Source organism: Anarhichas minor, unplaced genomic scaffold, assembly GCF_050575085.1.
Source record: "Anarhichas minor isolate MPS153535 unplaced genomic scaffold, ASM5057508v1 ptg000004l, whole genome shotgun sequence".
Classification (NCBI taxonomy): domain Eukaryota; kingdom Metazoa; phylum Chordata; class Actinopteri; order Perciformes; family Anarhichadidae; genus Anarhichas; species Anarhichas minor.
This window is the reverse complement of record NW_027466450.1, coordinates 2,241,120-2,259,495: the sequence shown is the minus strand read 5'-3', so window position 1 is coordinate 2,259,495 and position 18,376 is coordinate 2,241,120. Positions and strand designations below refer to the sequence as shown.

Here is an 18,376-nt window from a genome sequence, read left to right as displayed (position 1 = left end):
AACACACACACACACCAACTCTCTCTCTGTCTCTCTCGCTCCCTCTCTCTCTCTCTCTCTCTCTCTCTCTCTGACACACACTTGTACACTCCTCCGGCTCCGCGCTGCACCAAGGTAACAGTGAGTGGATTTAGCTTTAGCCATCTGGTTGGAGCGCAGGGAAAACCTCTCTGCTGCACAGAGGGGGGGAAAGGGAAAGGACGATGCAGCACTAAAACACAGAGAGAAAAACAACAACAAAAGAGTGAAAGAGAGAACGACACGCACACTGAGACAGGATGGCCACCGCAGTGTTTCAGGTAAGGAGTGTGGTTGTAAGAGGGGAAAGGATCTGCTGCCTGTCTGCTATTGGAGCTCCTGGCTGTCCCGAGCGCTGGCTGTGCTCTGCTCTGTGTCACAGACTCCACATTAGGGATTTGCTTAATTTGAAAGGGAGACAGCTTAAGGCGCTCTCAGATGTATGTTTTTTTGAAACATGTATGTAACCTGGCACTGGTGCGGTACTAGAATGGTTTGTTGGTTTTACTGTATGTTCTGCCTCTGCATATGCATCCAGACAGTAGATTTTGAATGTGCATTCTTCTGGATATGTGCGTCTTGAAAAAGTGATTACAGCAGAGCACTGCTTCAGTATGTACGTGTTCTGGTATATGGATATGCAGGACTGTGTGTAAAGGAGCATGTAAGAGAGAGAGGTTTGTTGTATCACTGTAGACGTTTTTTGTCTGCATGTGAGTGCGAAGCGCTGCTTGTTTCTGGAGCACTTGTGCCTATGTGTGGTCTCCTCGGCTTACCATGTTTTGTGGTCGGTGGCCCACGGTCATGGCTGGAATGACGGTGGTGGCGCATGTCTCTTCTCTTCTCGGCACCTTTTTGAGGGCACTTCAGTGTGTGTTTTGTATTCACTGTCCTGTATAAACCTAACCCTTTCTGAACCCGAGGTCAGAGCACAGCTTGCAAAAGAAACTGCCAACACGCATCTGTGGTAGAAAGTCATACTTCATCTATGAAAAATCGATTCTGTTCTCCACGAGAGAGAGAAAGTGTGTGTGTGTGTGTGTGTGTGTGTGTGTGTGTGTGTGTGTGTGTGTTAGCCTTCTTCCACGGATTTCAGTGTTGGTGTGTCTGCTGCCATGAACTCAGCCGCAGTGGTGTTTCATAATAGGACCTTGCAAAAGTTGTTGCACAGAAAACATCGCCCCAGGCGTGAGAAAACCCGACTGCACTTTTGGAATTTTTGGCACTTAGAGTGAGTCACAATTGCCTCCAATTTGCTTCAGATTTGAGAGAAAAAAAATAAGGGTCATAGTGTGAGATGCATAGATTTGCACGGTGTTCCCTATCAACCCCTGTGTGTGTGTGTGTGTGTGTGTGTGTGTGTGTGTGTGTGTGTGTGTGTGTGTGTGTGTGTGTCTGGCTTCTTAATGGATTCTTATTTGTTTAGGAGGATGTTGTGCTGCCAGCACATTATACTATGTAAGATAAGCCTTGAATTGCATTTTGTTCTTAAAATATGGCTCTAATAGATGCATTAGTGTACCATAGTTCAATGGAGCTGTTTGAATACAATGGCAGCCTGATGCAGGTCCCACTGGTTGTTGCTGGTATCTTCCTTATGATGTTCTAGTTTAAGGGGTCTTGCACCAGGCCAGTGAGTCAAATCAGTCAAAGTTACACGGCTATTGGCCCCTGTCACCTCCAGCGCTGTGTGCATTGTGTATGTACCCTGTCACGTCAACAGTCCCTTCAAGTACAGTGTGCACAGCAGACTGATATTCTACATGGCAGCTTCATCGTGTGCCAAGAGACCCAGAGGCCAACCAGTACTGCAAGCTTAAACATTCAAGAGAGCTGAGGGAAACTGATGAGTTGTGTAATAATTCTGTGTGGGTTTATCCCTATGAGTGATCCATCACATTTCACGTAGACATTTGACAACCCAGTCGCCAGGAAACAATTATGACATTGTTCGTTCCCACAAACCGCTGGATACGTTGAATGTCAACGTTCCTGAAAAGAAAAATATGTTTCATGAATACGTTTCATATCAGCCTCGTGTCACACTTGTAGAAACGCACAATAACATGTGACTGATGTTGTGACACGATATGGTAGGTTTAGGTAACAAAACTACTTTGTTTAGGTTAGAAAAAAAGATCGCTTTGAGTTTAAATAATAAGGTACCAACTTAACGAAAAAAACGTAACAATGTATCAACAATATGAACAACAACCGTTGTTACATAACCTTACATAAAGTCAACGCTTACTTTTGGTTTCACACTGGACACGAACAGCAGTTTCCAGGGTGAAAGTCCTATGTTTGTTTGACCCATCCAGCACTCTTTCCACCCACCTAGACTTTCTTCCTTGTTACTGTGTACACGTTTTTAAACCACGTAACTTTCAATAACGATCGCTTGATGTACTACGTCACTTGCTCTGCGTATCGTCCACTGTGTCCACCGCTCTGACCGACTGCAAAAAACATTCAGATTCAAGGTATCTGTGGTTTGCAAAAACGTACTATGCCAACACTGTTTTTTCATGGCAAATGCAGCGTTTGATCCACAGTTAGTATAACACCTTTATATGCTGTAATGTGCGGTATTTGACATCAAATTTGTCGTCACTTGTATGATGTGTGACCCAAACATTCCTTTTAAGCATTCCTTGTCAAGCATAAATGTAACACAGCGCTGTTCTGCCCGGACGGCGGCATTACCCATGACTCCTGGTTGTGTGGGAATGGCGTACATCCACTGGCAGCGAGCCCGTGCCGGACTGGGTTTCAGAGAAGACATTTTTCATCATTACCATCTGCCAGGGAAACAGTGCTCCAGTCAACCCCCCGTCCCTCCTTTAGGCAGCTCATGATAGATGCCTAACCGCAGGCACACACAACCGCACATGCAGCCAGGACGGGCACATACGTAGGCAGGGTCAGGCAGTTCGGGAAGGTGTGTGTTGAGTGACTATGTCTGTGTGTGTGAGTTTCTGGGATTAGGGATAAGGCAGTGGGTCCGTGGACCATGTAAAACCACCAGCATGGATTCTCATGCTTCTCTGCTGATGTAATCCATCCTTGGTGTGTGTGTGTGTGTGTCAGTTCTTGCAGACCCAGCTTAACCTCTTGAATGACTATGTGTTGTAAAAAAGAGCATTTTTTAATATTTATTATTTATTATTTTCCCCCATTGATACAAAACACACTGACTGCGCAAATGACGTGTTTGATGAATGCCTGTCTCAACTCCTGTTATCAGAATGGAAGCTTTGTTTCACATCAATATATGGCTTCATACAGTACATATCCCACCTGATGTCATACAAATGATCCTCACAAAATGCTCTGCAGAACTGTAATGTGTGCGCAGCAATCTATTTATGCCCTTTGTCCTCTGGACTAAATGCTGGCACAAACTGTGAGCCCGCAATACATTAGCAACATAAATAATCTGTAGCCGTGCCAAACCATCATGCCCTACAGTTAGGCTTTTAGCGTGATTAATAGTATCCAATGAAGGCACAGTAAAAGCGTCACGTTTTGCAAGGTCGTCATATGTTTCACTTATGGTAGTTACTTAGCAGGTCGTCTGGCACATATGAGAAATTGCTGTCATAGGCCCATAGAAAGGTGTTTAAAGAGTGTATGAAGGAACATATCCGGACACTAATGTTGCAGTTAAAATGAACAGTGGACCCCTTTAGAATTTACTGCTTTGAGGCTGTAACAGCTTAGTACCTTCTAAGAAGCGACTAAGACCACCAACACTGACCAAATCAAGCCTCATTCCTTCACTTGTAACTGATGTAATGTTTTCAGTTTCGTTGTTTGGTTTTATTTCTTGCCACAACTCAAATAGCTTTTTGACGTTGGGATGACTTTGTTGGCTTCCACTCAAAAAGAGCTCAAATCTAAAAGAAACCACTTGGCCACAGTCATTGCTTCTCCTCATTTGTCCTTCAGTGATAACTGGTGCCAGCACACTCAGACCAAAGCTTTCTGCAGACCCTCACAGTCTAATACCCCTTAAGTAGAGGGAACTTCTTATAATACCCCTAAAAAGAGAAACATTATAGTGAAACATTTAATGACGGCTAATCTTTCAAATGGCTCCGTGCAATCAAGCTTAAAGCCTGGGATAATGTCCTTTTCGTAAACAGCGTTTGTATTTTCATAGTCATGGGATGAGAAGGAAGGGGGAAAAAATGTTCCCAGTCTTTGACATGGCTTTTTTTAGTTTGACCAGCATATTTACATCTTTGATCACCAAATAACATTGTTCATCATCTGCCGTGACAACACCAAGATGGCTGCCCGATCATTTGCCAAACTACCCAAACCAATGGCTAAGTCTTCTTGTAACATGTTGTAGCTGTTGTAGACATAGCATAATTCTGGTCTAGAGCTAGACAGGCCTTATTTGACCCTTGCATTGCTCCATCTGATAAATGCAGACCTATTTGGCTTCAAAGCAACTTGATCTTTATTGAATGTGGCTCCTCCAATGAAACTCAGCTGAAGTTGTGTCATGTTTAGGCCATAGGGAGAGTTTTGGATTTTCAGATCTATAGATTTATTGATCTTTTGTTGCCCTCAGATGCATGGGCTAAGATGTGTACATTGGTGGAGAGGTAGAATTTTTAGAGCATTTTTAACAATTCATATAGATACCAGGACTCTACAGTCTACCTTCAATTTCATTGTTTAAGATATTTCATTGTTTGGAGGATGGCTATTCTGGATGTTATGCCTTCGTTTGAGCAAATCACTACTTCAAAAAGTAGCGATTTGTTAAAGCATTTTGAGCATGTCAAGATATCAGTCAACCAACAGCACACACTTAATTTAAATTTGACATACAGATTGTGTTGAGAACTCAGAAGACCAATTATTTGACCTCACCAGGACAATTTGCTAACATTTCTAGAAATCCTTAATATAGATCTATTTTTTGCACAAACTTAAAAGCTAAAGTAGAAAGAGACAGACAACAAGCCCAGTTTTGACGTCTTTTAGTGTGTTTGGTCAACAGGCACAAGAGAGGCGAGGGTTCATGATGTCATATCTTAAGAATTCACCTCCAACACCACACTAGTCGGTTTCTATCGTAACTCTGGATTTAGTTGCTGACTTTAATACTTTGACGTGAATCTAATGGACTTTGACAAGATGCCATCGCTTTGAACCTCTGTGGTCACGTATTACATCACTGCACACAGCTTTTGGAGAAGCAGCTCCTGGCTATGCTCTCAAGGCAGCAACTTGCATTAGACGTTATTGGAAAGCACAGTCACCAGGATGGAACAGAGTAGGTGGAGGCATTTGCCAGCCCGTTTATTTTCTAAGGTTTTCATTTTTTCATCATGGAATTTGATAGTATTTGTATAACTTTGATGTAATAGCCATAATAACCATTTCTCAACTCTGGTTCCACAAAACTCCGTAACCTTTTTTTTTTTTTTTTGCAATGAATCCAGTCCACAGATGAGTGTGTGCATATTATTTTGTACTGGAAAAAAATGAATTAAAATGTACTTTTTTTCACCAAGCCTTGCACAGGTACAATTTTTGTACAGGTAAAATGACATCTTTCAGATTATGAAGAAATTAAATTTCATGCTAAGGTGCTGGAGAAAGCGTAAAAATCGGCTAGCTTTGATTCAATCAATTAAAAACATCAGTGAAAGTGCAGTTTGATTCCATATGATATCCATGTGAACACTATGTGAGGTATGTGCCCCGCGTGTGTGTGCCAGCGTTCGACTGGGATGGTGAAGAGGTTGTTTTACTTTCTTTCTCCTTACTTATAAAGTTTTCATGTCTCTCTGAGGAATGTTTATAGAAAGCAGACCTGGTTTCTTGGTTCTGCCAGAAAGGCCTCATGTTGTTGTTTGCTTTTCATGGCTGATTGATGGGGAAGGGGGCTCGGTCTCGAAACAGAAAGACAAGAAACATCGGTGCCAGGTCTCAAAATCTCTCCTTGCAGCTGAGATTTGCCAAAACCAACCCAGTCGCACAGAACATGTTCCCGAACTAAAAAAACATTTTGCATCATGCTTGCAAAAGCGCATAACGATACGTGGTTAATGTTGTGAAACAATTGGTTAGTTGTAGGCAACAAAACTACTTGGTTAAGATTGGAAAAAACATCTTTGTTTATGTTTAAATATTAACGTAACAACGTAATATAGCAACGTAACTTAACAACATAATGTAACATAATGTAACATAACAACGTAGCGAAACAACGTTACAATGTAATGTAACAATGTAACATAATGTAACAACGTAACGACGTAACGTAACAACCTAACGTAACTACCTAACGTAACTACCATACATATATAAAGTACAACAGCCCTTAGTGGACTTTCTTACAAAACATTATGTAACAAGCGTAACAATGCTTTAAAAAACAATGTTGCAATGTTACGTAACAAGCGCCCGCCCTTTGTGGACTTTCTTGCTTGTTATACTCGTTATCATACCACGTACTGAATCTTTCAATAACGGTTGCTCGTCGTAATACGTCACTTGCTCTGACCGAATGCGAAAGCGTACACATTCATCGTATCTGTGGTTTGCAGACATGTTCAATGCCACCCTTTTTTCTGGCAACTGGGCTGGCTGAAAGATGATGAGAGGTTTGTCTGGCCGTAAACAACATGTGTTGCATCTTTAAAATGTCTCCTTTTTTCTGACTGAAAAATGGAAAATGAAGTATTACAATTGACCTTTTTCCACTTCATTTTCAATACCTCTAATATATAATATCTTTTGGATGGTAGTCAGGATGTACATACAGTAAAAGCATGTTTGCCATGCTGGATATTTCTACATCCAATGGCCTTTATTCCATCGCTTGTTTATGACTTGCTAATGGCACTGTGGATTTTGTCTCCTGAGACATATTATTAATATTTATTATGGCAGTACTTGTGCAGCAGTGGTTAATGCTTGCAGGACGAGAAAGACGGGGGGAGATTTTGGCGGGATCAAATGTGAAACCCGAACCTTTCCATCCATCTGTCATTACATACAGCAAAGTGTGTAGGTGTGAGTTAGTGCGGCAGTTGCCGGTAAGATCCTTGCATGTTAACATAAATATCCTTCCCTCCTAGGGGCTTTCTGCCAGAGTTATAAGTTAATAGCTCATCTTGTCGTGGTTGAGTCTTAGCACAGGCTCGCCTAAGCTTGTCCAATTTCTCTCCTGACAACAACCTCCTGCCTTCAGAGATTGAGGCACTCCTTCTCATACAAAGTCAATATAGCCTTGAAAGACAGCAGCAAATACAGTACAAACTTCCACTTCCACTGCACTGCAACCAATGTCTTTGAGGAGTTGACAAAACAGTGTCACCACAAGGTCCATTAAGTAGATGATCTTCATCTTCTCTAACAAGTCCCAAGTTCCAACCCTTTGATACAACCCACGAGAGCAATTCTTAATTTGCGTCCCTACCGGTGGCAGGAGAACAACACTTCCTCATACCTAAATGCAACGGTTGCAGTATTAAACACGTGGTTAACATCGTGAAGATGTCGCTGTTTGGTTTGGTTTATGCAACAAAATGACTTGGTTAGGTTTAGGAAAAGATCATGTTTGAGTTTAGATAAGTATGTTTGTTACATAACCTGAAGTTACGTAGGTAAGTCAACGTTAGTATGTGACCTAAGTTAAATTACGTTAACATAAGTTAAGTACGTGTGTAAGTTAAGTTAAGATAACTAGATGTGGACTTTTGGTTTGACACTGGACACGATCACCGGTCTCCTGAGTCAAAGTACTGTGTTTGTTTGACCCGTCCATCCACTCCTTCCTACACATCGCTGACTTCCTCCTTTACTATTAAAATACGCTGCTTATACAAGCAACTTATGAGGTCATTTTTTAGTGCCCAGAAAAGTGATGATTTCAACATTACACCCAATTCTGGGCGCTCCATGGTGACTATTCTGTGATATGATTGAAAGCTACTAAATAGACTTCATGGTGAGATTGATTTTGTCAAGTAAATCCTGTTTCATTGGCTTGTCGTCAAGAGCACAGTATGGTGATATAAGACTATGGTTAGGACTGTGGCAAATCCTGAACCCCACCATGTTAAATATTAGCCTGCACAATTACCATAATAACTGTAATAACCATCATATCATATTTTGTGGCTATCTTTCTGTGCATTACGGGCACATAGGCATACATAATAATTTTCAGCATTTTGGGGTCTAGTTTCTGACCTGACAGTCAGTCTGGCGGTTTAATGGTAGATTACACTTTAAATTCTGCCCTCAAAAATGTGTTGAGCTTATTGTAACCTCACTGTGATGTCTGACCTTCACTGTGCGGAATGATTCATGTGCAGTTTTGTTTTTACATTCATCTGCCGAGGGAGGAGAATTTTCTCTGTGCTCACCTTGCAATTTACACAAGTGTGATGTGAAAACCTGAAACCTCAATGGACTGTTCAATGAAGTTGGAGACATCTTGTGTTTTTAATGAGGGAGAAAAAGAAGATTTTATTTTTGTTAAGGAAAAAGAGTATCAGACACTAATATAAATATTTGTAATACTGTATGTCTTAAATAAATATCTGAAGTCATTCCTGCAACCCTTTTTCATCTAAGTCTCTCATGCTTGACTAATCTGAGTGCGCGTCTTTATACTGGTTCCTAATATCTCCTGGGACTGAGCAGATGTCCAATGACATCATGTGGAAAAATGTTTTCATCTTAACAGTGTCACTAAGATACAAAACGGGGGAGATGCTGAAAGACTATTATTCACTTTGGAGAAAGTTTTCCCCTGCTTCTTCTTTTCGAGCTAAGCTAAGCAAAACACCTCCAAGACCATATGCTCTGTACAGTACGTACAGAGATGAAATAGATATCGATCTTCTCATCTTTCTCTAAGACAGCAAAAAACAAGCACTTTGTCCGAAATGCTAAAGAGTTGCTTCAGTATGTTAATGAACTAGAAATAAGATTGGATTGACTTTCTATAATGCTCATGTCTGCAATGCATTATAAACATACTTATAATGCATTATAATCTGTTTATAGCACTGTATAATTATAGTTATAAGCACTTGAAAATATTCCCAATGCTTGATAACAATAATCATAACACATTAAGTAAAGTGAAAATCAGTTTTTGCTTTACTCAAACCAAACTTTTACTTCACTCGGATCCTTGCAAAAATTTGTTGTGTTTATTTTTTATAAATCATTCTGAATATTAATGAGTGCTTATAACTATGATTATAAAGTGCTATAAGCAGATTATAATGCATTAGAAGTATGTTTACAATCAACTATAAATATGGGTATCATAGAACGTATCACAGAGATAGCACAGTAGCAGCAATACAACCAGCTCCTTAAGCAAGCAAGGGACTTGCTTGCCCCCCCCCCCCCCCCCCCCTCCATCCCTGATTCTCCGTGGCTGCCTTCTTCTCTCGCCACCTCCTCCTCCTCCTCCTCCACCACTTGGCCTGGTGCCAGTCAGTGAGAGCCATGCTAAATGTGTAAATTAGCGTGCTGGTAAATACCAGCTCTCATCTGAAAGAGCCTGGGAAGGGAACGTGACCCCCGCTGTAACTTTGGAACAAAAGAAACAAGCCGTAGCTTCTCCCCTCTCCACGCCGTCAGTCCTGTCCAACAAAGACGGGGTGAGAATGAGCAGGCGCTCCGGTCGGCAGAAGGCCACTTTGAGTCCCAGAAACATGGCAGGGGCTCAAGTTGGTCATACACAAGCAGAATAACGTAAAGTATGTGTTATTTATTATGTTTATTATCTTCATGTTTATTTGATCTATCGCAGATTCATCTCTGTTTGGCTTTTTGCTACTGCAGTGACGTTGAGCTTAATCTTTAAACAGTACACACACACACACACACAGCAACTTCCATGACGCTTTATTTTACAGTATACACACATACAGGAACACGCATGGATGGTGCATACACACATTTTATCTTGTTTTATTTTCAAATAGTCAATCAGTCATTTAGACCAGGGGTATTCAATTAAACTATTGTATTGTATCCTCATTAAAGAAATTGTAATGTATACAAGAAGACAGTATATTCTTAGCACTTAAAGTATCCATATGCACATGAGACATACACACAAAAATGAACCAGACACACACATGCGCTGCCATTCCTGAAGTGCTTCTTATGCTATGAAACATAAATCTGAGACAGGGAACATTTGGAGACGGTCGTTCAGTCGTGTCCATGTCCTGCAGTCCAGCCTGCTCAATAAATCTGAGATATTCCACAACTTTCCTAAATAAAACGGAGGCCATAACTTTCGCAGAGACAGAGACTGACAGAAGAAAAACAAAATAAAAACGTAGATGTAGTGTGGACATAGAGCGTCTAGTAAATAATCATTCAGTAAACGTATAGATGCATCAAAATTGTTATAAATCAAGGATTATAGATAGAGAAGCAGATAAACACAAAGTGATATGGCATGGGCACTTGGACCAGAGCTCTCCCATCATTCCTCGGTGCTTTGATAACATCCCAATAAGTCCATACGGACCTTGCACTCTGGCACACTCCACCATCACGGCGGCAGAAAAGCCTTCTGTTGCTGGTTACGGCTCACAAATTGAATTTGCACACTGAATAGTTCTGCTGGGATGTGCCAGATGCAAGAAGCTGGATAAACATAAAAGCACTCAGGGCAGCGGCGTGTTTATATGCCAGCGCAGAGGGCCGGGGAAAGATTCTTTAGCCGCAGCGCACGGCCCCATGCTCTTTTCCATGCTTGGAACGAGCTTACCTGCGTGGCATTCATTTCCCTGCTTTGAGTAAAGCTGGAATGTGCTTTTTCTCTGTCACGATTTATCACTCCGCTGTTTGATTTTCCTACATTCAGTTTGAGATTTATAGACATTACCTAAATAATGACTCAATTCATCATTTATTTAAGGCTCCGCGCCGTCATTAGCGAGGGTCATTAACATATTCAGACCTGGGAAACAGTTACATAACGTGACTGTGTCTGGAGTGTGTCAGTAGCTAGCAGGGAGCTGAATGCATGTGAACGCTGTCGCAGAAGTCAAGAGACATGGACTTTTGTCTGCAGGAAACGGGCCCTTGTTTAATGCTGTTAACACAAGCATGTACGGAATGCAACAACACAATTATTCTTTATTATATTACACTCATTTGAATACTCCCGATAGCATCAGCACACGCTCACTCACCAGGCCTCTTCCCCACGCACAGCAGAGCCCGCACAAAGGCTTTGTGTAGGGTTTCATCTCAAATCAAACAGGATTCAGAAGCCTCTGGTTACATTGCCTGCTTGATTCAGATGTAAAAATACACATTTAAGTATGGTTCTAGGCCAGTGGCATGCTCTCGTCTAGTCTTGTGATAGCTTGAAAGTACTTTTACGTATGGCATGTGAGTATTGCTCTAAGATAGATCTGATCTTATCCGTTTAATTCTTTGACAATACAAATGAACAAGACTTCATGCTAGCAGCTCTGTGAGGATGAATTTATAGGGATAGTTTAGATTATTTGAAGTGGGGTTGTATGAGGTACTTATCCATATTCAGTGTATTACCTACAGTACATAGTGATAGGCACGCTCCCAGTTTGTAGAAACAGACAGAGGCATCAGCAAGGGGGCAAATCAATGTACTGCCGTGGACGGGGGGGCGGCGGCAGCAAAATGTATTTTAGACACCTAAAAGAAAGGCCCCACCTAATATATTAAGAGGAGATGAAATTAACTTTTTAGCGATCCAGTCAAATGCGAAAGATTTCATTTCAATCATTCTTGTAACAAATGTTTCGCTTCACTGGGTAATACACACAGAACAGATGCTAAAGACACTTCTGTTTCACTATGACTTCAAGAGTACGCTTTATTTAGAATATTTTCACCGCTTTATCGTGCCGACAGACCGCCCATTCCAGACGGGGAACTGAACTGAAAGTGAAACTTATCCATGTTCTCTTCAAAGCCAACAGACTCCATTAACAAAAACAGTATAGATAAATTTCACTTTCAGTGCAGTTCCCCGTCAAAATATTCTAATTATAACGTACACTTAAACTGATAAAGATTTTTTTCAGGTCCACAGAAGTACACTGCTTTGCTTCCATGTCTGTGCTCCTGCGTGCCTCTCCATAGTCTGTGATACACTATCTCATACAACCCCACTTCAAATAATGCGACCTATCTCTTTAAGAACAGTGTCGATTTTTCAGCTATGATTTTCCACTTTTTGACTTGTGGCTAACCCACTGCTAAATGCTCACCTGCCCCCTGCCTTAAGATAAATATTCCCTGTGGTTTCTGGGAGATCCTGGCTGTGACTGCTTAACCAGACTGGCTACAGAGCAAAGTTCCACTCCTGCACCAACTTAGGAGGCAACTACTTAGCATGAGGGAGAATGTGAGCTATTCTGATGTGGGCAGTCTGACCTTTACATCAGAGCTTTTATTACACTGGCGTCACTGGATAACTTGTCACTGATGTTATCTCTAACATAATGAACTCTGTTTTGCACAAATAAAAAAAGTATGAATTTTATTTGACATGGCATTCAACTAAATGTCAGTTACCGTAGCCTTTCAGATGTTTGGAGAGGAGACTTGTTCATGAAGTGGCTCTTTGTATTATGTTTTTCCCTCTTGTGTGCTGGCACAGTTTCACTATGAAGTCACATTTCAGGATTTTTATTTCACAGTAATTCCTCACAATGTATCAGATGTATCAGTTCATCTAACGGCTTAATCTTTGAATAAAAGGTTGCCCATTCGAAGCAGTGCTCATTGTATTTATTGCCATGGTTCCTTCAGAACGACAACTGCACTAAAGCAAAACAACTCTGGGGCTGTACTGGTGCGGGCGTGTTGAAGGTAGCTTACTGCTCAACCAGAAGAATTATGAACCAACAAGTCCAGTTTGATTCTTTGAGAGTCATAGAGATTTAAGGATTAGACAACTCTAGTCCTCAAAGAAGCTTAGCTCAATGCAATTCCACCTGGTTTGTGGGCTTGCACATATTTGATTGGTCAACAAACTGTGTTTCCAGATAACATTGCATTCTGTTGCGGCAAAACTAGAGTCCAATTATTTTACCGAACTACCTTATGCCTCTCAGTGTGAAAATAAGACTCACCAAAACCGTCACAGTTAGCCGATCCACTGTTGTAACAATCAGCAACTCTTGGTTGGTCAAAATAAAGTTTGATGTGAAATTATGCACGATGTTTTTCTCCTGCTGTTTCTCTCTGCTGTGGCCTCTTTGTGCTACTGGGTTAGCTATCTGGACGGGAGTCCAGTCGTCCAACCCTACTTTATGGTAGTTTCCAAAGGGGAAAAGTCTTTTGGGTATATCTAAAAATATATGGTTCCTGTAGCATTGTCTGTCTGATATTATGGCTCATTACATTGGCTCATATTGGTATATTAGGCCTTTCCTCGGGTTGTAGCTTAGTTTATTCTGGTGGATATATGACCGTTTAAGTTGTCCTCCCCCCACAGGCACACCAACACTAACAACAGAGTTAAGGACGTGTCAGTCAATCACTGTCTCTGTGCGCCCACACAGTCCTGACGAGGTCTGATCGGGCAACATAAGAGAAAACACCTGTGCTGGAGGATGTGGTGTGTGGAGTGTAGTGGACAGGCTCTAAGTGTCTCTGTAAACACAAATAGTAGCAAACTATACATTTTATCACTTATCAACATATTGTTTGTTAGTGTTACTAACTAATTAACAGTTTGCATCTTTGGGTTTCTCAAAATCAAGACCATTATCAGATTTCTTTAGGCAAGAGATTGACATGTTCAAACGTGTAAACAGGATCCTCCAAAAGCCTGGCCATAACTTGGCTACTATTGTGCATGCGAGCATACTTGATGTTTTCAGACTGCAGGTGGAACAGCTGTCAACAGCTTTCAGGGCAGAGGCAGAGTCAGGTGGAAACACTGACCAGGCCAGAGGAGTCAGGGCAGAAGGAGGGGCACCCCAAGGAGCAGGGGCCTCTGAGAAGAACGGCATGTTGTTGTGCATGGAGTGATAAGGATGGTGGTGTAGGAAGGGGGTTATGGGGAATGGAGGGGGTTGATGGGAGGGTTCGAATAACTTGCAGTGGAGGTTATTTAAGCCAGACGGAGATACAGTAGCCTGTCAACTCCAGACACACTCCACCATGCTAGACGGAATTATCAAAAAACAGAGACGCATTCCACTGTGGTGGCATCATGCAATTAGGCTGTTGATACATCGGACAACTTGTTGGGAAACTGTGACCGACGGCCGTCGCAGAGGAACATTTCGATTTTGGCATCTCTTTGGAGATTTTGTACTTGACATCTCACACACTTGCATGAGAAAGTACTAAGCCCCAGTGTATTGGAGCATGTCTTCAATTTAGGCACTGCCTCTTGTCATATCAGTGTATCAGCTGCTTCTGTTGCTAAAAGGGACCAAAACATGTAATCTGATAACGGTAATTTCCTGTAGAACTATCATTCCTATATTCCAGATGGGGTAACAGCTCTAAAAGAGACTTCAATGATGCCAAGGTGACTTGCACATCAACAACTTTGTGAATCTAATGAGCCACCCTAACAAAGCGATGGCAGTCATCCAGTGGTCGGAAGCATCCGCTACTGGTGGATACTCCAATTAGATAATGCCTTAACCTTACTAGCCTTTTTGGGGCTTTGTTAGTTTCAAATTACTTGGTTTGGTTTGGAATTGGGGCCTGTAGGGCAATATTGACTTATTGCAAAAACATCCATATCAGTTAACAAGACATTGCAGTACAGAAATGCCAATACAAATATGTTTAGCCTGTTTTAAAAAAGGAGTCACGCTCAGTATATCTCTCACAAAAATCAAATATCGGTTGGGTATCATTGCATCTCAGGGTAATGTTTGAATCCAAAAATTGACTATCTGAACTGAGCTGTGATACAATCAGCATGTGTGTAACTCTTGGTCCAATTTCAGCCCAATAACATGCTGTAAAGCTGCAGCAAAGTTTAGTGAAATCACACAGCGTTTTAGAAAGGCAAAACGTTAAGATGCGATGAAGAGGGTCACAATAGTTTTTGCGGGCAAACGCAGAATATGCTTCCTTCAACAGTAATGAAAAGCAGACCCCAAACCGAGCAGAAGGCTTGTCTTCATACAATGACACAATTAGTCTTGGATAAGGGGGGTGGTAGAGAAGGAGCAAAGACGAAGGGTGCTTTTAGGGGTCGACGGTTGTGATAACCCCGTGGCATAATCTTTCAAAGCTGGAACAGACAGAGTTCTCTGATAGTAATAAAAGAAGGATGAAGGATACAAACAAGTCAAAAGCCTGCTGGAATCATAAAGCTGGCCCTGTGTTATTGTTTGTCAGCCATCTGCAGAATAGATGGTGTTGGTACATGGCTAACTGGGGAAAATTAAGTAAGTAGGGATTCTCCCCCGTGTGCAGTGTCAGAAGAATGATGGTATAAGGGGTGCAAAGGGGCAGAATACAGACATACACAGGAAGGAAAGGAAATCAGTGATGACATCCTGTTTGTGTTTATCCTCATCAAAGGGTCATCTTATTCTGGAAGCACTTCATTTGAATCTTCTGTTAGAGGCCATCATTATATTCTTCCTGTTTATCAGCCTCTGTCCTCATGCTCTTGCTCAAAGAAAGACCATGGAAACTGTCGGACAGTAATCGGATTAGCCCGGGCACTTGACAGATCATGAGTTCTTTTGGAGCAACCCCGCCACTGGCTCACTTCTGCAGTTGCGGTCAACAATATCGTGGAGTGTGTAAGATCAGAGTTCAGTTTAAGAGAGATGAACAATTAAGCTTTTCTATCAAGTTTTGATAGCATTTACATAACGCTATCAACACCTCCTTTGCTGAGTCCTGTAGCTGTTATTGTCGTGTTAATGCTTGACCAGTCCCAATTTCAAACACTGTACTTTTAAATAGAAATGCTGTCGTCGAGCATGTTTATGACGTCGAGAACGTCATAAACAGCCTTTTTTTAAACTGCATTCATTTTTTGCCACTGGGAGGCAGCAAAGCAAGCTACCGTAAACACAACACTTTTATAAAGTTATATCAGGCAGCGTAATTGAAAGTTCTGTGGTATAATAACAAGTAATTCCTGTAAGAGAGGGTGAGAGGTGTGGTGGATAGGTCATACAGACAAAGGACTTCTACCCAGGCGGCCGCTGTTAGTGTCCTATGTGAAAGTAAATGTTGACTTATGCTTGTTTTCGTAACATGACTTAAGAAAGTCCGCTCAGGGCGGTTCATATTTATTGAGGGTAACTACATTGTTACATATTATTTTAACACAAACCATGTTCTTTTTTCAAGTAGCTTTGTTGCCTTAACCTAACCAATCATTTCACAATGCTAACCACGTGGCATTGTGTGTTTCTGTCAGCTTGATAAGTGGCTGATATGAAACACGTTAATGAACCGTTCTTTGGGGTTCAGAAATGTCCAATTTCGACGTATCCCGTGGTTTGCAATGTCAACATTTATTCTGGGGACTGGGTTTTCTCACTGGGAACATCTGTCTGCTGCTGCTGGTAATGAGGTTGATGTGAACCCTTTCACATTTGACATAGTCATTTTTATTAATATTAAAAATATTGATCGGTGCAGCTTTAAGTCTAATGAAGCCTGTCCCTCCTTTCTGGTTTGCATCTGCGTCTACATACAGTAGCTTTGGAATACGACATTGGCGGCATGTTGGGCTGAATCGTGTTGTTCATAAAGCCGAACCTAAATGCAAACCAGGAATGTTTCAAGTCCGTGGCTGTTTATAATATCATGTAAAAAATAACTGCATATAAGCAACAATATGACTAACTATTTCTATTTTTTTTCTTAGGTGTCTTCATCTTGTGTTCCTGCAACAAACTATGAGCTGGTAAGTAACACTTTTTTTTTTTGGTTTTAGTAATTGCTTCCATGCTGTACGTGCTCAGCAGGCATTATTGGCTCCTTCCTGGTGCGGAATTATTGCAAACAGGGTCGGAAACTAACAGCCTCTATCAGCTACACTAACAAGGTAGTTACCGTTGCACGTAATGAACCATTATCTGGAGGGCCCCTGAGACAAACCTGTGATCTTGGGCGATGTAAATGTACGAGAATTTACTCGACCTTTTGCAGCTGTTTTTTTTCCCGTTTTTCAAAAATTGTAAAACGAGGGATTTTTGGATCTATTAGGTGCTGTGGCATGAAAACAAAAATCAGACAACAAAGTTCAATAAAAAGCTGTGTCCTTGAATCCGCCGTATCACGATGACGTCTTTTTGGTGTTTGAGTCTGAGTATGAAAGTGATTTTGCAATAGCAATAAAAAGACATGCTTGCTCCGTTGCCTTTTTTGGTATTGGCATTAGAAGCCGTGTGAGACTTGGAGATTACCAGCTCACTCTCCTTCTCGTATATTGTGTGTTTAAATGGTTTTGGGTGCTTGACAAACCAAAGCAAACATCCCCTGCACTTTTCTACGCTCACAGAGAAAATATTTCTGGAAATGTCTTGTTTTTCTTTCATAAAATCTGCAGTGATCAAGCAAGAACATGTTATTATCCTCTGCAGATGCTTTCACACTAGATGCTTTCTACATGAAGACATCTGTTTTAGATGTGCAGCCGCCTGGGCTGAGCTTTCTGGGTATTTTTTTGAAAGGGCTGCTCTGCTCTGCGTTGGCCTCCATATGACATAGACATTACACTTCACTGACTTAACCTGTAGTCTGTTATTAATGCTGCTACTTCACTGCTGATAGCTCAGACCATTTGTCCTCATGTCAATCAACTTGCACCGATAAAACGGGACTGCAGTAATCACAACACTGCATTAGATCTGCAGTCGGACAGCATACAGGACAATGTTTCTTCGTGAGTTTTTCATTGAGTCAATGCAGAATACAATCTATTCCTCCTAGTAGATTATATGTTTTTAATAGAATACAATGGAGTGAATAGAAGCCGCAGGGCATCTGCCTCCATTTTATCTCTTTGATCTTGGCTCGCCAACAGGAGTCTCCCCAGAGGCTTTTGACGCTGCATTAAAGGTGCTGATTGCTCTCATAAATGCTGATGAGATGAGGTGTAAAACATTTGCTGGCTTGCCTTTACCGCCGAGGAGAGAGGAGACATACGAAAACTGCCTTTCAAGGCCCAACAATGGTCATGCTGTCTGGTGGCCTGGTAGCCGAAATGCATGGACAGCATCGCCATTGCACAAATATGAGATATAATAATATAGATGTGGACTGAATGCATTGCTTTTATCCACCTGAAGGTGAGTTAGGGTACGGGCCTCCTGTGCTGGGTTCCAAGTTCTATGAAAGTACA

The 18,376-nt window shown here is 41.5% G+C and overlaps 1 protein-coding gene across 1 annotated transcript in view; it reads left to right on the top strand.

Annotated features, from left to right (window-relative positions):
• tns1b (tensin 1b) overlaps positions 1–18,376 on the top strand; it is a 155,740-nt gene that overhangs the window by 72,492 nt on the left and 64,872 nt on the right. Inside the window, exon 4 of the mRNA XM_076102898.1 lies at positions 16,898–16,936. Within this exon, the coding sequence (XP_075959013.1) occupies positions 16,898–16,936 (39 nt within the window). The remainder of the gene's footprint in view (positions 1–16,897; positions 16,937–18,376) is intronic.